This window comes from Ctenopharyngodon idella, chromosome 11 (genome assembly GCF_019924925.1).
Source record: "Ctenopharyngodon idella isolate HZGC_01 chromosome 11, HZGC01, whole genome shotgun sequence".
Classification (NCBI taxonomy): domain Eukaryota; kingdom Metazoa; phylum Chordata; class Actinopteri; order Cypriniformes; family Xenocyprididae; genus Ctenopharyngodon; species Ctenopharyngodon idella.
The window spans coordinates 24,349,425-24,370,284 of NC_067230.1; the positions used below are offsets into that span (position 1 = coordinate 24,349,425).

Genomic DNA, 20,860 nt, shown 5'->3' on the forward strand with positions numbered 1-20,860 from the left:
CAGTTGCACCTGTTTTTAAATTGAAAGTTTTCCCCTATACTGGAGACATTTAAAGTGAGCATTTTAAAGTGAGACTCACAAAATCTACGATCGTCTGTTATTTTCATTACCTTGTCTGGGGCAGTACCCTCAAAAGTGCACCTTTTTATATCTTGTTTAAGCCTAAAGGGTGCATATTAGTACATTAAAGTACCTTTAAGCTACACACCATTTATGGGTAGACAAAGTACTACACTGTTCAGTAACAAGGTGTTTTGGACATATTTTTTGACAGTGTAGAAATTTTGACTGACTTGAGTTGACCTGGGCTACATCACTGTGACGTTTGCCATTAGAGTACGGTGAGAGTGATTGGAAAGCAGCTGTCTGGCTCAGCTGACAGTTTCTCCACAGCGTCTAATGAAGATTTTCACTATTGGCCAGATTCACAGATGACAACAATGACATTTTATTTTTATTCTGAAAACTTCTATTATGCTATGTTTGTTTCATATTATGTTATGTTTGTCAAATTTAACAGACAAAAACACAAACCGCACTTTATTCGTATTTATCCTAAATAATATAAGCTTATTTTGAACTTTTTTTTTTTTTTTTTTTTTCTTCCCCTAAGCAGCACATAACCTATTCAGCAAAAAAGTAGTACTACATCTAAAATTCGAAAATATCTATCTGGGGTGCATTTCCCGAAAGCATCATTAGCTAACTATGGTCGTAAGTCCCACTGAACTCTATTGGTAACGACGGAACTTGCGACCATATATCGCTTTGGGAAACGCACCTCTGGTAAATATTGCATCTAATTAACTTCATCTGCAATAAAGCAAGCAAATACTGCATGAGCTCCACTACGAGAAGTAAAAATGATCTAAGTTGATGAGTCCCCCAAATGCTACCAGCAAATCTTGCCAGTCAGTAAGCTAAGGCACAGTTGAAGTCAAACACACCTATTGCCTGTGTTTCAAAAGGTCAATGGGTCAAAGTTGAAATTGTTTGAGCTATAAACATCACTTTAATCCTGTAGGTCGAGTGCCATAGAGTTCGGTCTATTGAGAAATGTTGTGAAAGTGCTTTTAGATGTAAGCTAAGAAATGAAGTATACCTTTTCAGGAGATTTGACAGTTTATGTGATGGTGGGAGGGATCTGATTTTATTTATTTATTTATCTTGTATCTTTTTAGAAGCTTAATCCTCAGTAGAGATGAGTAAGTCAAGGTTTTTTAAAGGACAGCCACTGAAGCACATCTGATTCTGATTCTGCTGGGTTTTGTGTTATTCCGTTTCTCTTCTTTCTTATTTTCCTCTCCTTTGAAGGACTGCTGTCCTTACTTTCATTTAAAACAAATCTCAGTGTTTAAGTCTCTAGAGCAGGTCCCTAATAAACCTTTTTAGGTTAATGCAGATTTCATTAAATGTTTCATGACATAGTCATTCGAAACCAAAGTGGTTTTGTTTCAACTTGATGAGAATGTTCTACAAGGATTTACTGACAACATGTCACCGCTGTCTTTGCTCAACAGGGGGCACTACACACTGTCCGGGCAGTCAGTGTCTGAATTATTTATACATTCGGATGAATTCAAGTCAGAGACTGAGTTTTAGCTCTCTGCTTAACTCACTTGCCTATCTGATTATATCCTCAGAAAAAGACTTTCTTTTTTGTCTTAGTCTTACTCTGTCTTATATTCTCTGTTGAATAGTTTCCCTATCCTAATGTTATGCGTCTCTGAGCGTAACTCTATCTAAACTAACTTCTCTGTTCGGGTCCAAGTATACTTCATTCAGCCACCCAGTGCATTAGAAGCATAGGATTCATTTGTTCAATTTAATATTAATGTTATAAGTCCAAAGGCTGAACACATCTGAACTGGGGCTGCACAGTATATGTACAATATACTTATTATTTTCTGATATATTTTGTGATTTGTATGTATTTGTGTGTGTGTGTGTGTGTGTGTGTGTGTAAAATATATATATATATATATATATATATATATATATATCAGTGCTTCCCACAGGTTTGAAATATACTTGCGGTGGTAGCCAGGTGAAAAATCCTCCTATTACCCACAGCAAAAAAAATGGTCTACTACATGTGACAAACAAATCATTTGTGATTTTTAACAATATTTTTATTTATTGAAATTCATTTTAATTACATAGGCTACTATTACATTTAATTAAATACTAATATTATTGAATAATGTGTCAAATAATGTTCTTAGGCTTTTCTTCCTGTGGGGGAGCATCCCAGCCAGAGACTACAATAGTTAAATGGATATCAAAATAAATACAATTTATTGTGTAACCAAAATACCAATAATGCCCAGAAGAAGAAAAAAAAACTTAGAGTGTGACTTTTAATTATAAACAATCCCGAAATACACCGGCCCGCCCAAGTAAAGTCTATATGTGGGAAGCACTGTATATATTGCATATATGTTGCATATTAATACAAATCATTGTGTGACATTATTCTACTATTTAGTTAACCTTATTTTAAGCAAATTTTATGTATAGTTTTGAATCTGTTCTGGGACAGTGGCTGTTTTGTTGCCATAATGGGAAAAAAAGATCACAATTTGAAGCCATTTCAGAGAAAATACATACATTTCAATACATTGGCTATTGTCTAAAAGCTGAAACAATATCAAGATGTTGAGTTTTTTTAAAAGCTATATCACCAAGCCTCATTTCTAAAGTGTCTTGTGGATACTTCCTCCCTTATTTGTGTCTGCTCACTCTATCTCTCTCTCTCTTCTCATCCTTTCATCATCAATCAAACACCAGCAGTGTACTCCTACAAGGACTGACTTCTCCAACCTAGAACATGCAGGCTCTTATAGTTTAAGACCAATCTCTCTCTCTCTCTCTCTCTCTCTCTCTCTCTCTCTCTCATTCAGCTTGCACTCTGGGATGAGTGGCTGAGCCACAGGTGGAGGAGTGTGTGCTGATTCATATAGAAAAAGAGAGATGCATGAGGTGGAGAGCGTGTAAATGAGCGAGTTAGTGTATGTGTGTTGAGCAGGCTCTGGCGATCTCCCAACTGGTCTGAGTGTGTATAAATGTGGCTCAGGAGGCCTCAGGTGTCTCTTTGGCTAATACCGCTTCCTGTCCAGTCAACCAGTGCGATTGCTCTCTCTCGTCCTCAGACACAGAGACTCAGAGCTGCCGCTCTTGCCCTGCAGCTCCCCAGCGTGTGCTAATCGGTGTTATCTTAAGAATTATCACAGGACAGAGCCAAAGAACTACAGACTTTTTCTCAAAGCAGGAAAGCTCTGTTCGCTGTGATCATCCGTGTTTTTGATCAGGCAGCCACTCAGACAGCTAACTGCTACCTGCCACATGTAATTGCATCAGTGGGCCGTTTTCCTGCACTGTTTTGTTATTGCGGCCCCGTTGCCATAAACGGCATCACTTACTTTGAGACTCCCAGTCTGGCTTTTCTCGTCAGTGCGACGTGTGCAGAAAACACAAAACACACACACCTAGCGGTTCCCTCCTTTTCCTATCTCACTTGTTATAGCATGTGTTACTCCAATCTCATTCACCCTTCAGTCTAGTTAGCGTTTAGCATGTGTGTATAACATGAGGTCATTGTTTAAAGCAAGAGTGACTGAGTGGTCGAGTTGACGTTGGTTCTTTCAGCAGCATGAAAATCAAAGCTGCTAATAAGTTGCAGAATAGATTACACAACGCGAGTAACATGACAATACTGGAGTGTGTCACTGAACACATTGTAATCACTAAAACTGTTACTGATTGCAGGTTTACACTAATTCATTCGACGGTGTCTTGCAGTTCAACGTAAATTACCATTCTAAATAAAGCTCTTTACACTAGACCAGTGGTTTTCAACCTGTGGGCCGCGGCCCACTAGGGGTCCTCAGAGATCCTCCAGGGGGGCCGCAAGATAACTTAAAATTAATTTAAATATATTCATATAATTAATACATTACATTAAAAAAGATAAATTAATTAAAAAATACATTGAAAACAAGGCACCACCTCCCTCGTAGGTATTCTGTGATTGTTTCGGATCAGCCCAGGCCGTTTCTCATCGTGCTGCTGTGAAATACAGACTGAACGGTGGCTCAAAACGCAAACTCTCTCAGTTGGAAAAAGAAAACCAGTGTCGCTAAAAAGGTTTTGATGGATGACCATTGTAATTGAGGTAAAGACGATTACAGTGACATACAAGACTGATCGCTATATCATCGTATTTCTGCGTGAACACAGTTCAATACTGTGTGTGTTTTATAACGGATGCTCGCTGAACGAGCGTGTTTTGGAGAAGCGTGAGAGGATCAGTGGTGTTATGTGTATAATTTTGAATGGATGCGCATAGTATTTAAATTCAGTCCTTTGGTAACTCCTTGTGGTCTTGTTTGGTATGGCAGGTTGACTTGTACTTATTTGAATAAATTACTGTATTACTGATTAGAGTAAGTACTTTTAAGTTGTAAAGAATGTCTGCAAAGTATGTTTGCACAAAAGAACACTGAAGGTTTCTATCTTGAGTTTCTTCTTTAAAGAAATAATAACATTTGGTTGAAAAGTAATAACACTACAATACAAATGTTTTTGTGAATTAAAAAAAGGGCGGGGGGATGGGCGTGCATTATTGATTCGGAGAGGAGGGGGGCCTTGGCATGAAAAAGGTTGGGAACCACTGCACTAGACAGTACATGGGTGTTTCTTCAAATTCATGCACTTTTACATTACTGTTCAAAAGTTTGGGGTCTGTTTTTTAATATTTGAAAGAAGTCTCTTATGCTCACAAAAGCTACAGTTATTTGATTAAAAATACAGTAAAAATAGTAATATTGTGAAATATTATTGCAATTTAAAATAACTGATTTCTTTTTAAATATATTTTAAAAGGTATTTTATTCCTGTGATGGCAAAGCTGAATTTTCAGCAACCATTTCTCCAGTCATTTCTCTAATATGAAAATTCTAATATTCTGATTTAGTGCTCAAGAAACATTTCTTATCATTATCAATGTTACAAACAGTTGCTAACAATGTTACTGCTTTATGCTGCTTTATTTTTTGGGGGGGAAACTAATATTTATTTTTTATTTTTCAGTCTTTGATGAATTGAAGGTTAAAAAAAAAAACGCATTTATAAGAGCTTTTGTAACAATGTCAATCAAATTTAACAAGGTATTGTTAAATGTATTGCTTCCTTGCTAAATAAAATAATTAATTTCTTACAAAAGAATCTTATTTTTGCTACTTGTAAAATTACTTTAGGTTTAGGTATAGGTTTAATTGTTTTATCCTGGTCTCAGACTGAGACTTTCTATCTTAAATTATGAAAATCCATCATGAAAATGTTGATGATCTTAACAAAGAGTGAAACATTCACAAAACATTTCAATATTATGTGGAAAATATTTAATCATTTTTTTCCACATAAAATGTTACTGTCTCTGTTAATTTCCACCACACTCAAATACTATGTGCCTAATATTTTTTTAAAGGTTAGGTTACCTGTTTACCAATTACCAACTTTGTTGACAGTGTAGAGCATGCTCAAAACGGAATAAGAGAAATGTGTGAGGGGAAAAAAGGTAAATATCATTTTTGGTAAAAAAAAAAAAAAAAGAAAAAAAAGAAAAATCATTGCACATCATTTGCAATCAAGCTGTTATCATAATTTAAAAAAAATATTAATTTTTTTTTGTATGTAGGATAAATAGTATCCTGGCTATGAAATTAGCTGTAGCAACTCAATTTCAAATGAGTCAGAATGCTACTAAACATGTGATTTAAAATGTGATTTTTAAATCACAAATGTGAAATTATTTCACAATGTACTTTATTATATAATGGCAAGCCGTGACATTCTACCTGGAGCCGTTCACGTCCTCAGATTCGGAATTTTGCTTTCTATGTCAACACTATCAGTGCCGAAATGAATCTGCAGAAGTCAGGTGGTACAACTAGAGCTCTGTAAGTTGTTTACATCCATTAATATTGTAATCTTGTGTGCTTTGAGACATGAGGTAATTTAATGCCATCTCTCATCTCGTGGTGCTTTGCAGACTTTACAAGAGTTGTCCTAAAAGAAATGTTTCAATGAGCACTGTTTCCAATTAGTTAATTGCTGCAATTATATATTAATTAATAGTGCAGCCCTAAATGGAAAGGGAAAAAAAAAATGTTAGCACTCGTCCTGGCTCAGGTACAGCGGGAGACGCAGATTGTGGGGCGACATCAAAGAGCTTTTCAGAGAATGTCGCCTTCAAAGAGAGGCCGTCCTCTGCTTCCTCTTCCCCCTGTCTGCTTTCTATCACAAATCTCTTTCACACCAATTAGTTTCTAATCATGTTCCTCTTTATCTCTCTTTTCTTTCCTGTACTCCAGCTCAGAGCTCTGATGTCTCTCTGACACGTGTGTGCTGGAAGTGAACGTGTGCGTGCAGCTCTTTAACACACAAGGATGCACTAAGTGCAGTGTGCATACTGCTTTGGAAAAGACAGCTGGTTTTTATTCAAAAATAATAACAATTCTCCCTCTGTCTCTTTTTTTTTCCCCTCTCACTCAGTTTTTGATGATGTCTGTCTCTCGTCTGAAAGTCAGACAGCACAAATAGGCTCTTTTGTGTTTCCAGGTTACCGTTGCCACTTCTCCTGTTCGTCTCCACGGAGACTGTCAATTAAAGCACTGTGGTAATCCGAACCGCCCCGGTGAGAGGCGACGCTCTGTACGTGTTAGGGTTAGCGTAAGAGGGCCGCTCTTTGGTGGGTGGTAGGATGTGAGACAGAGAAGAAAAAATATAATAAATTGGTTTGGCACGGTTAGCAGGAGAGGAAGCTGTGCACTAGTTTCCTCTGAAATGTTTTGGAGCCACACACACACAGAGAGCAATGATTCAAGACCAGACCGAAGGAGTAGAGAGAACTACATGAACATGTTTTCAGAGAGAGGGGAGGGTCTCTGTGCTTGTTGAAAGCAACAGACCAGACATCTAACAGAATTAGGCCACATATCCATAGACACAGAGCAAACACAGTTGCCTCTGCTCTTCCTAATTCCAGCAAGTGCTGTAAAAGCCCAGCGTTCTGGCTACTCTGTCCCAGATATCGGCTTTCCTCCAGGAGGAAGCCACAGGGGGTCTCCCAGCTCCCTGGAGCTCAGAAACGAGCTGATGAAACCGACTCTGAACCCTAAAGAGTATGGAAGTAAGTATGTAGTATACTGAAACAGACAGGTGCAGTATAAGCTTGATAAAACGTTTAAAAAAGGAATCAAGCCTTACAAAGAGTTCAGAATTTAACAGGCCTCAATTGAATTTCGCAAAGCAAGTGCAACATGACAAGTAATTTGTCTATTCACATCGAAAGAAAAAAATACTGCTTGACCCTCTCTATCACAGCCTGTCAGATTTTTATATGCAGCATTACGAGAAGGATTTTGGACCAGTTAGAAGAAAGAGCTGTTACTACTTAATTATTTATGTTGCACCTTGTTTTCAGTGTTGTGCACTGAAATAAAAACCCACAAGGATGCATCAGATTTAAATTATATGCTCTTTGTGCATCTGTGTTTTTATGAAGAAAAAAAAAAATAGCTGAATTTATAAATATGACCTAATTCAAAAGTTTATGAACCCTTGATTCTTAATACTGTGTGTGGTTACCTGGATGATCCACGACTGTTTTTTTGTTTTGTGATGGTTGTTGCATGGTCGCTTGTTTGTTCTGAGCAGTTAAACTTCCCAATATTCTTCAAAAAAATCCTCCAGGTCCCAAAAATTCTTCAGTTTCCCAGCATCTTTTGCGTATTTGAACCATTTCCAGCAGTGACTGTATGATTTTGAGATCCACCTTTTCACACTGAGGACAACTGAGGGACTCAAACACAACTATTAAAAAGGTTCAAACATTCACTGATGCTCCAGAAGGGGAAACAATGCATTAAGAGCCGGGGGGTGAAAACCTTTTGAATCTGAAGATCAAGGAATATTGTACTTAATTTGTCCTCTGGCAAACATTTTTAAGTGTCTTCTGTTGCTTCCGAAGGGCAGTACTAAATGAAAAAAAAAAAAAAAGATTTAAACAAAATAAGAAAAAATTGGACATCTTTATCCTGTTCAAAAGTTCTCACCCCCCGGCTCTTAATGCATCGTGTTTCCTTCTGGAGCATCAGTGAATGTTTGAACCTTTTTTAATGGTTGTGTTTGAGTCCCTCAGTTGTCCTCAGTGTGAAAAGATGGATCTGAGAATCATACAGTCACTGCTGGAAAGGGTTCAAATATGCAAAAGATGCTGGAAATCTGAAGAATTTTTGGGACCTGGAGGATTTTCCTGAAGAATATTTAGTAGTTTAACTGCTCAGGACAAACAAGGGACTCATGAACAACCATCACAAAACAAAAAAACGGTCATAGATCATCCAGGTAACCACACACAGTATTAAGAATCAAGGGTTCACAAACTTTTGAGCAGGTAGTTTTTATAAATTCAGCTATTTTCTTGTGGACCATATGTAAGCATTTTATATGCAAAATATCTTACTCAGGACAGTACTAAATAAAAATGCATATTGTATGATCCCTCTTATTTTGTTAAAATTATTCACATTTTCACAGATTTTGCAAGGGGTTTTACTAATATTTATATATTAGTTCAGTACTTCAATAATAACCTGTTTGCAAAGGCTGCACCAAAATATTATTTATTTATTTATTAGAAGGATAGCCCCTTGAGATGCGACATCTCATTTTCGAGGGGGTCCTAAACAAAAAACAACCATATCAAACATACAGATATTCAAAAAACAAACAAACAAACAAACATGCTCTACTAGACCCTCACACCCACAACAAAATTACAACAATCATATCATATATAAGCATGTAGATACACATGCACAATCATCTAATCAACATAAGATAACTTAAAAATATACACAAGCCATTTTAAGATGGGAAAATAAAAATGACCTAAAGCAATAAAATGAAGTAACAGATCTCAAAGACTGAGGGAGATTGTTCCAATCAGAAGGGGCTTTATACTGAAAAGACCTTCGTCCGTTTTTACTAAAAATTCTGGGGACAAAAAAGAAAGGAAATTGTTCATGTCTTAGTGAATAAGATTATCTATATGGAATCAGATACTGTTTCAGATATGAAGGACAATCAAAATAAACACATTTAAAAAGAAACAGAAACCAATGAAATTGTCTTCTTGATTTAGGGTGTAACCAATTAAGCATTTCATACATATTACAGTGATGAGTGATATAACACAAATCTACACAGAATTATAAACCACCAAATTAGCCAGATGATTTTATCCAAAGCGATCAGTTTGTGTGTTTTCTGGGAATCAAAACCTTGATATTGGCATCATTAACATCATGCTCTACTAGGTTCACAAATCAATTAAATATGTTTCTTTAAGATTTCTACACTACATTGAACCTTCTAGCCCTCAGGTTGACTCCTGCTGAGTTTATGCATGAGATCCAACAATTTTCCCTTCATCTTTCACTGACGTTTCCTCCTTTCTTTGAAAATAGTGAAAATATCTGACCTTTACGCTCCAGTAAAGGTTTAATAATCAGAATATGCACCTGACAAATCAGATTAGCAGGTGGCATTTTGTCAAAGCCATAGCAGACAGACAGCTGAGCAAATGCGCTCTTTGTATCTGTTCAGGAAAATATGATGTGAAAGATGAGAACAAGAAAAGAGGGTTGATGAAAGATTATAGGGGAGGTAATTGCTGTCTTCATTATTTGTCATCTCTCTTTCACCCTCTTCAGACAAATGTGAGAGAGAACGGACATGAACTGTGAGCGACTCTAGATGCGTCAGGAATGATTGTGTTGTTCCGTCATTATCGCTCAACCTGTGCAGACACCTGTCCAGCCCCATTGCACGCTGTTGTTTGATCTCAGATCAGTGAAATCATGTGTTTCCGTGATCCGTATGAAACATCTCATAAATCTCATCTGGACTGAAGTGTGGCTTCTCCTTTAAAAGACCTGCTATGCCAATAATAGCATGTGTTCATAAATTGTGCTTGCATGGCGATTAAGAGCAAATACATCTAAGGCCTTTCACTTTACTAGCAGCAGGGCTTCGGCAGAAGGGTACAGAAGGGCAGTTTCATGCGTTTCTAGGTAGAAGGAAAGCTGAAAGTAATTGAAATATGTGACAAAATGATAAAAAAAAAAAGGTCACCTTGTACGTTTATCTTTAGTCTCATGGCCTTCCTTTCAAGACTATTTTTTGTCGTACCTTCTTTAAAATGAAATGATAATATGAAAAATCCTTCACAAATTCTACATTGCAAAAGTGAAATGGTTTCCAGACATTGTTCCATGTTGATAGATTGCAGTATTGGGTATTAAACCATGGACCATTTAAATTTTTATTCATTTTTTTAAATGTGTTGTTTGTTTTTTTTAAAGGAAAAATCATAGAACGCTTTGATTTATACAGTTCATTGCTTAAAGATTTTTGAATTGATTTATGGAACATTTAGATATATAGGGTTTTATTTGAAGAGCAGTTGTCCTCTCTCTCTCTGTCTTTCTCTTCAGTTTGAGTGCTTCCGTTCACTCTCTCTTGTATTTATGAAAGAGGGAGAGCTAAAAGAGAGGCAACAGCAATCAAGCCAAATGCCTTTTCCGTTCCTGGCTAAATCACACCATATCCTTCCCTCTCACACCTCCTCTCTCTTCTTCACTCAGCTCTTTATTAAAGCCACCCTCCATCCCTCTCTCCTCCATCAGAGACCCAGCAGGCTACCTCCTAGCACTTATCACTCTTTCGGGTTCGCTCTCTTTCTTTCTCCATTTCTTTTAAATCACATCCGCTCGCTGTCCGTCCATCCATCCATCCCTTCTGCAACCTGGCTATCTGAGTCTGTCTGTCTTTCGAAAGAAACAAGAAACATGCCACCTGGAAAACTGTATGCATGCTAATGTCATTCTTCGCAGTCCATATCTCCTCTCATTTCCCTTGGCTCGCTCGCTCGCTCTCTCTTCTTGGAAAGAAGTAAATATTCTAAGCATGACCCTTCCTTGTAAATTGTGTTGGTTCAAGGCTGCATGTAATTAGTCAGGTCTGATTGAACAGTAGTTGTGCATGTGGGTGTAGCGAACAGTCTCATATACACACACACGTGCACAAATGCAGTTGGACATTCATCTGCTTTTCTATGATTACATCTCTTTCCTCAAGCCCCCACTCAATAGCATGATACTAGTTGTTATTTCTCCCATCTTGGCCTTATTAAAGGGCTAGTTCACCCAAAAATTAAAATTATCCCATAATTTACTCACCCTCAAGCCATCCTAGGTGTATATGACTATCTTCTTTCAGATAAACACAATTTGAAGCCAAAAAAATGCATCTCTTCATAATAAAAGTAATCCATATGGCTCCAGGGGGTTAATAAAGGCCTTCTGAAGCGAAGCAATGTGTTTTTGTAAGAAAAATATCCATAGTTAAAACTTTATAGATTCAAATAACTAGCTTCCGGCGGACAACCGTACTCATACTGCACAAGTCGATTTACGCGCAATGAGTAACCCCCTGATGAGATGTAGGACACAGGTGGAGGAGTATCGTAAGCTTAGATGCCTCTCGCGGTTCAAACAAATAGCGCTGTGCAGCAAACTCAAGCTCCTCTTCTCTTATATCGAAATCCTCTGACATTTCTCTTTAAAAATGATCATTTTAGACTTCTAATTCGTGACCGGTGGGTCAGAGGATACTCTTAAGCTGCGAATCGATGCTTACAGCCGTCTACCGAAAGCTAGTTATTATAGGTAATAAAGTTAAAGTTTTGGATATTTTTCTTACAAAAACCTTTCGCTTTGCTTCAGAAGGCCTTTATTAACCCCCTGAAACCGTATGGATTACTTTTATTATGGATGGATGCATTTTTTTTTTTTTTTTCTTAATATGTGGCCCCCCATTCCCAACCATTATAAAGCTTGGAGGAGCAAGGATATTTTTAAATATATCTCTGATTGTGTTCATCTGAAAGAAGATAGTCATATACACCTAGGATGGCTTGAGGGTGAGTAAATCATGGGATAATTTTGATTTTTGGGTGAAATAACCCTTTAAGCATTCCTTTTTTTTTTTTCTAGCTCTCTTATCGACTTATACTGTGTTCTGTAGTACCGAGTTTCCTGTTAGTGGTGCACCTTTATGTCTTTTCACACCTGTCCATTAGCACCTGTCTGTCTGTCTGTCTGTCTGAGAGCGCTGGTTTCTGAAGCGTTGCCGTGACAGCTGCTGCAGTCCAGGGTCTTGTGGGTGAAGAGGATGGTGTTGGAACACTGAGATAAGTGATTGACATTCACGCCTCATTTTCTCGTGGTCAGGTTCAGTGCCAGCCACTCGCTCTTGGCCTGGCGCTCGGCGGTAAAAAAAAAAAAAAAAAAACCATAACCCTTTTGCTCACCACTCACTTACATACTGCCAACTGTCAGCGGAGAGATTTTGTTTGTTTTCATGCATGTGATTTTTGACTTTTCACTGTTGAGAAGAGGTGTGCTAGGATATTCCAAGTGATTAGATTTTTGCTTGGCAGATGGTAAAATGGGCAAATAATACGTAGACTTTCGTCATGGATGATATATTGGTATCAAATCTGTTATCGGCTGATATTACAGATTTTATTCCTGGTGAGTTTTGCACAAGCAAACAGTGTAACAAATCTAAGCACTGAATCTCAAATTATTTTAAATAATTTTAATGTGGCACTATGTAAGTAAGTGTATATAGACAGCATTTTTACAGATAAAAACTTAAATATGCTGTTTATGTAAATATTCTTTGCCTGGGTTGTAGAAGCTCTTTCGCTTACACAGATGAAACACAATTGCTCTAATGAGAACACGATTGCCTTATAATTGGTCTCTACCTGTGAAACATTAAAATCACTTGCCCATATTCTTGATCAAAAACTCCCACAGTTATTGGAGCATTATTCAGACTGTGAATTAAATTACACAGGTGAAAATAATGACTAAAGAACATGTAAAACAAATGCATAAACTGCAGGGGGAAAAAATACTTAACAATTGAAAATAATGCAGGTGTTTGGTTGTTCCAGTAGGCATTGTGAAAGATATATCAAACCACCCAAGCACTGTCTAGACAGGGTTGTTTCACAACATTTTTTGCACAAACAAGCAGGAGACTTGTGATGGAAGCTACAGACAGACCAGCAAACACTTTGAAGAGGCTACAGAGTTCTGGAACTGAAGGTGCACCAGACAACATATCAAGAGCGCTGGACAGCACTGGCCGATACAGGAGTGCAATATAAAAGGGGACAATGTTCAAAAAGATCCATATCGCAGCATTTCTGGAGTTTGCCAAAAGGCATGACACACTGCACAGTTGCTCATGAGGGAAATGTGGGAATGTGGAAAAGATTTTGTAGTCAGATAAGACCAACATAGAGCCTTTTTTTAGCTTCTAAGTGACATGTTTGCTACAAATTTAGCATTGGCAAAACCATACCCACAAATATGTTGTTAAAAACAAAGTGAGTGGATGATGCAAAATACGTGAAAATAATGTAAAATTACATTCAGTCTATCAAAAAGTGAATCATTGAAAATTGTGTCTTTTACAAAAAAGGTTCTAGATGCAAGGCCCGAAGAAACTGTTAAAGTGATTTAAAAGCATAAAATGTCCTACAGTATAAAGGCCTTGGCAATTGAGAATTGGTGGCACTATTTGAAGGGTTCAGGTTGTTCAGGTTTCATCTGACTAACTTTAACAACCTGGAGCAAATCTGCCTGGAAGAACGGAAAAAATGATGCCAGAAATGAAGCAAAGCCAGTACACACTCAAGGGAAAAGACTGAGCTGTCATTTCTGCTCTACAAATTATTATTATTATTGTATTATTTATGTATTCTGTGCAAAAGCATTTACTTTTAAGCATATTTGCTAGCAAACATCCAATGTGAACTAATTGAGTCAGCAAGTTCTTTTTTTTTTTTTTTTTTTTCATTATATCAAAAGTAGAATTTTTTAATTCATTATGAAAATATAATGGATTAAATTTAGCAAGGCTCTGTATTTCTGTTGGAGAGTGAGGTGATAAGTGGTTGGTCTATCATACACACACTTTATCACATACTCACACTCTTTGTGTCTAATTGAAGCTTGGCTAGTAAAGGTCAACAGTTCTGTGCTTTCTCTTCGTTGATAGTTTTCATTGTGGTCAGCTGCCCCTTCTGAACTGCTGACAGGACTCTGTACAAAAGAACCAAAAGAACGTTCTACCTTCTCCTCGGTTACCCACAATTCTCTCTCTCTCTCTCTCTCTCTCTCTCTCTCTCTCTCTCTCTCTCTCTCTCTCTCTCTCTCTCACACACTCCCTCTCTCTCTCACACTCCCTCTCTCCATCCCTCACTTACTCAGACAATAGCTGCTGATTGAAAATGGCCTCACTATACTATCAGTGTATATGGCTGAGTCTGTCTGGCTTTTTACAGAGAGCAACATACCCATGACAATGCTGCAGTCCCAAATAAGCTTCAGACAGCCCCTTTTATAAAGCCCCTATAATTGTGTTTTCTTTTACATTTTATATTTTAAGAAAATGCAGAATCACAGACAGAATAGAGGAAGGTTTCTTCGAAATTCAGTGTGAATTTGCTGTAAAGGGAGTGACTGATGACTTCACTGAGACTAAGCCATGACAATTCGTGTAATAATAATTTTGTAATATACTATGTGTGTGTATGTAGATGTGTGTGTGTGTGTGTATATATATATATATATATATATGTGTGTGTGTATCACACAATAAAAATTGTTACGACACTGTCAGTCATGGGAAATCCCTTTAACTGTTAAAAGGACAAGATAATACATCGGACTTTTAAACAGATTTTTTATTATGAACATAGGACTGACCTGAAGGAAAATGCTAAATCTGAATGCAGGTAATAAACTCGTTCACTCGATCTCTTTCTCACAATACTCTTCTACATAATACAGTAGCTTCAGGGGTGACCCTGAGTAGTCGACGATTCGATGCTTCGATAGGAGGAGCCTGATTTGACTACCAATCTCAGTCGAATCTTCGCAGAGGTGTTATGAAACTAGATATGGGGGTGCTCAATATCTGATTTTACATACCGGTTCTCTCCCAATAGGATAATATACAGCCATGATAATGCTGTAAATAAAAATGTGAAAAGAAAGAAGCTTTTAATAAATATTTTTAATGTGCATGAATAAATCCAACCACCCCTGTGACAGAGTTAAGTTTCACTTTCCATGATCCGTGGCCGACAGAGGGCATCTTGGCGGCAGGGATTAAATCTTTAACAATGTCTGGGATAAGAAAATCTAAAGTGTAGGATTGGATGCACTTTGAAATGGTAAAAGATGATCCAAAAAACGTAAGATGCAAGTTACCACTCAAAACGACAAACACTGCGGCGCGCTTCTGCCGGCCAATGTTAACGAGTTGACTAGAGCACTATTTGAAAAAACTCAAACGGACACGGGCAGATTGCGTAAAAGACTGGATTTTTTTTCTGTCTCAATCAGGTAAGGTAAAAATGATTCCAAAACATTTCAGCCGGTTCTAATTTGATTTTTGGATGCTGTGAATGTTTAGCTAAAAAGACTGCCACTCCAGTTTACCGTTTATTGTCTCTGCAGTTAAAAAGACAAAGTTGACAATTCTGGCTATACTTTCGTTATTTTAATAATTTCTTTAATTTTAATTTATTTATTGATCAATCTGGGTTATCTAATTTAACTATTTGTGGCTTGTGTTTTGAATATATGTTCCCCTGCACTTTAGGCATTTTGCACTTGTGGCTTGATTATGACTATTTCATTTTTTAAATTATTTTTATTTATTAGAACGCTATATTCTGTTCTAATTCAATTCTGTAAATTAATTTTTGATTGTTTTTCGGTGTATCGATGTTGTGCTGTAGAGTTAAAGCTTGCTCGCACAGGCAATTTAGCCGATTTAATTTTATTTGCTGACATGTGAAATCTATCTGCAGTGTGGCCTTTCTGCAGTTATTTATATATATTTTTAAGGTTTATTGATCCAAAATGTTTTTATTCATTTTCTTCTATATCTTTGTGTAGTGTTCTGTACATCGTGGCTGTGAATTTTTATCCACATTGCCTTTCATTTCAGTTTAAAAAAGATAAAATCATTGTCAGTTTCGTCTATCACTTGACAGGCAGTTTGGTCGCTTTATTAGAAAGTTGTTTCTCTGTGCTGTGTATGAAAGAAAATAAAAGTTGTCATAAGGCGCGGGTATAGGCCTTACTTCATTTTCCGCGCCCCGAGCTCGCGAGCCGTAACTTATTGGTGGAGAAGTGGGCACTTCTGCAGCGTTAGCACACGCTCATGTACTTTTTGATTTGTTTTGTATTGTGTGCGTGTGTTTGTGCTTGCTGTGTCAGTGTGAAGATTAATATTTGGAGGTTACAGTGTCAAGGCCCGCAATGCTTACCCACGCTCACCCATCTAGGGGTTCAGCACACAACAGACACACCTCTCATGCAAGCTTTTCTCACCAAACCTGCTGAAAAGCACACTTTCCTGCCAGCCTGATTTATTCTCTGTCACTGGATATGTGTGCGCGTGTGTAAAGTTTTTGTGTAAGCAGCAGTGCGAGCACATACGTGATGTGTTTGTGACCGTGAGCGGTATGGTGTTCCTCCTGCCTGCCGTGTGTCCCACAGGTCTCCTTGTCTCTCTGGAGTTGCTCTGTGTGAAAGCCGGTGGCCTGAGGTTAACTGCTTGCACCACTCAGCTGTTTTTATGATCGGCCCTCCAAATGCTACAAAACACCAGTGGATTTGTGGTGCAGAGGAGACGTATAAAGGAGTTTAAGGGCCTGTCTGCCTCTCAAATTGTCCGAATCGACGCTGTGATATACCGTCCAAAAAAGGCTGTTTTCATTTTTTTAGCATTCCTGCAGAGACCCTTAAGGCCGGTTTAAGTGATGCTATGGAATGCCCCTCCGCATCCTAATGTTTTCTCTTCTTTCTTCCTCTCTCCTGTAGAGAACGATGAGACCGGTGTGATGGATTGTCTGCTGGAGGCGCTGCAGTCTGGAGCCGCTTTCAGAGACCGCAGGAAAAGAGCACCCAGACCCCGAGGTGAGTCTCCTAACACTCCTCCACTCATCCTGCCATCATCGGTTGTACTTTCTTTCTTTCTTTCTTTCTTTCTTTCTTTCTTTCTTTCTTTCTTTCTTTCTTTCTTTCGAGTGAATTAAAATTAAGCCTTTATATTGTGAGCCGTACACACATTAATTTGGCTTTTTATTTCAGAGTCTGGCATGCTCGTCTTTGATTGGTTCCAATAGCTAAACTGTTAAAGCACATTTTTTAGACTGCTAAAATTGACCATATTAATGACAGCTTTTTTCTTTTATAACTGTACAAGTTTCATGTCTATTCTCTGTAATAAGTAGCATAATACATCAGCTGGTCATCATAACTAAATAAACCCCTTCATGTTGACCAGTACCCAAAACAGAGAGGAGGGATAATTGTGTATTTTGGTGTGTTTTGTAACTGTGTATAGCAGCCTAAAGCATCCAGTGGTTGAGAATTTCTTTTTCCAGTGCAGTGAGGGGTGAGATGAGGTAGAGTGTATCTTCTGCACTCTTCATGGTACAGTATGTGTCCTATCTAGCTGAGAGGTTTAGGTTTGTTGACTACAGACAGCTGATGGGTGGCATATGTCAGTACAGCCTGACCATAGTCTCTCAGAGTTTACTGTTCAAAAGTTATATATTTTTATATATATATATCTCTTTAAAAAAAATAAATAAATTACTGACCACAAACTTTTGAACAGTTTTATGTATATACTGTATATCTTCAATTTGCAGAAAAGTTTCAGACTCTTTAGGATGAAACCATTATAGTATGTAGTTTGTCCTACTGTAAGTGCACAATTCACAATTTATAGCTCTGTTCCAGTCAAAGTGTTAAAAGCTTTTTTTTTTTTTTCTGTAGAAATCAGTACAGAATCAGCCCCCCATTATCAGCACACTTCCTCTGGCATTACAGGAACCAGTGGAGTATAATGCAGCTGACCACCTTCAATAGAAATCAGTGTGCTGTCAGGAGAGCCCAACAAACTGACCGGGCAAATCAGAAAGACCTGTTAAATGCTGCAGGAAATTTGAACTTTTTTTTTTTTTTAAAGCATATCATGACTCTCCTTATACTAGGAAACAGGGCCTAAAACTAACTTTTTGCCACACCTGCCAAAAAGACACCTATATTTTAAAGACCAGTGACTTTAAAATTTACGGTCATAATTTATTCATTTATTATTTTTTTACTGGCCATGAAGCTGAAATAAACATTTAATATACACTAATAAACATTTAAAACATTGTTAAAGACAAGTAACAGTAGTTTTCAGGTAGAGACATTGAATAAAGTATTCAAATGTAAAATAACACTGGATATTCTTCACTGTATAAATTAAACATAGATTAATCCTTATTAAAGTTACAAAACTTATTCAGTCAAGAGCAGTGAGTGAATTTGTTTTTTTTTTTCTTTCTTTGATTAAAGGTACACTATGCAACTTTTGGCCCTCTAGCGGTTAAAAACAAAACTGCATGCATTTTTCGGAATAACATTGTTTTAGTTGTGACTGTGCGGATGAATATGGCTCTTCCAAAAAGATAAAAGAGATGGATGAATAAACTTCAGCACAGCGCTACAACCATAATAAAATGACCCTTCACACTCTGTTAGTAAGCTACATGTGGCAATTTATCTGTTCAGTAAAACTCCTCACTCACCTGTTGAGTAATAAAACACCATCTCCTCGTCGTCTTACAACATTTCAAATCCCTGAGTTGTTCTCACCATTTCCAAAAAGCCAAGCAAATATTTGATTCTTGTTTTATTACGGGTTCTGTCTCGTTCTCTTTTGGCAATCAGAAGCTCCTCTTTTGGGCGGGTGATCCCCGAGGTTCAATATTTAGCATGCTCCATGTCAACCTTGCTCACTCGTTGTGACAACCTGTGCCACTCCCATATTCGTCAAAGTAGCTGGAGCAACTTTTCTCTATTTACGGATGTGCTGAGACACACACGGAAGAGTGACACAAGTATGCAACATCCCGCCCTGTCTAAAGTATAATGGTGACTATGGTCTTACCATAGTGAATCAGTGTGAGACAAAAACACGTTTTGGAAGAAGGATTGATGGTAAATATTTTTTTTTAATTTTGTTCATTTAAAAAAAAGTTACATAGTGCACCTTTGATTAACATTAAAAACAGACAACTGTCCCAGGCATCATTCACGTTTGTTCACATTCCTGTTCTCACAACATTCATTGTTAGAATTCAGAAAAATGTTACCAGCCAACTGGCAATTGACTTGGTTTCATACACTCGCCAACGTCGCGCTTGGCGAGTGTTCATTTTAGGCCCTGCTAGGAAGTATAAGTCTAATTTATGGAGAACAAAGGTGGGTTTATGTGTGAGAGTGGCTCTCACTATGTCTTGTCCCATGTCCTAATTTCCACAGGTGAACCAACACAAGTGCTCAACCCGAGTCCACAAAGACCTGTTCTGAAAGACTGCAACCACGGTAAAATCAGAGTTAAAAAAGAGAGGAATGGCATTTCTCTCCACTATCTGCTTTCATTTTCTCTCTTCGCTATTAACTGCATTAAGTTTGCTCACTAACCCTGATCTACCAGCCTTGCGTTCTGAATGTCTTTTCTGTTTGGGTTAATGTCTGTGTTGCCTTCTCTCAATCATGTGTCACTCTTTTTATTGATTTTTTTTTTTTTTTTCTTATAGCTACTATTGTTCAATAGCTACTAATGTTCAATAGTAGGTCCAGATCAGGCCACTTGCTTATTTGAATGGCTCATAACAGTCCCTCAAGGCCTCTATAAATGCCTAGCAAAAGGGAAACGATAGCAAACATGTTTTTTCCAGCTTCTTAAGCTGCTGGTCATAAAGACGACAGGTGTTATAGTGTGATATAGGTTCGGTAAAGGCTTCAGACTGCTTCTAACTACAAATATTCTTTTTCTACCCAGTGTTGGTGGTGTTGCTCGGCTGGCTGATACTGTGTGTTTTTGTGTTTCCACTGAACAATGATTTAACTGACTATTACTTTATAAGCTGCCCACAAACAAACATAGTCTTTATTTACAAGTCTTACTCCTAGGTTTGAGAAAATATTTTAATATTCAAAGTAATTTAATTCAGCATCTGTGTTGTAAAAGAAAAATGATTCCGCTCTGACTCTATGAAAGAAAGACATTATTTAAACATTAAAAAAATTGTAATGTAATAATATAACTTTTTTTTTTTCCCCCATAGAGTGAAAGTCCTTTATGAACATTTTGAAATATATACTATATATATATGAACACACACACACACACACACACGCATATAGAGTCTTTACTCTCACTTTGGATCAATTTGTAATGCAAATTGTAATGCTTATTTATAATAATAAATCTTATTTCAGACAGGTAAAATTATGTGGCTGTGCAGTGTGACAAAAAAAAGGAACATGGTGTCTATCACCTCAGTGATGTTTTACATCATGCTACTTCCAGTGTAGATAACTTCTTTAAATATTATAAGATATTTTTACGGTCTTTTGGTTAAGCCTGCCCACTAATGTTATTGGTTTGACACCAGCAATTCTGCGTCAGTGTGGAGCCAATTTTTCTTTTTCTTAAGCGGAAATACACAGGCTACATAGGGGCACTGGCTGCAGCACCATCACCTCCATCTTACTGGTAGAAAAGGGGTAAGATAAAATGATTTTTAACGTTTTTGTATCGGACTTGTCTCTTTTTTACTGCATGAATC

The 20,860-nt window shown here is 37.4% G+C and overlaps 1 protein-coding gene across 4 annotated transcripts in view; it reads left to right on the forward strand.

The window, feature by feature from the left end:
* diaph3 (diaphanous-related formin 3) overlaps window positions 1-20,860 on the forward strand; it is a 283,916-nt gene that overhangs the window by 210,902 nt on the left and 52,154 nt on the right. For 3 of the 4 annotated variants that reach the window (XM_051912519.1, XM_051912520.1, XM_051912522.1), the window contains 2 exons: window positions 17,046-17,141; window positions 19,548-19,610. In XM_051912519.1, coding sequence (XP_051768479.1) covers window positions 17,046-17,141; window positions 19,548-19,610 — 159 coding nt within the window. The remainder of the gene's footprint in view (window positions 1-17,045; window positions 17,142-19,547; window positions 19,611-20,860) is intronic. The other variant, XM_051912521.1, reaches the window with a different exon arrangement.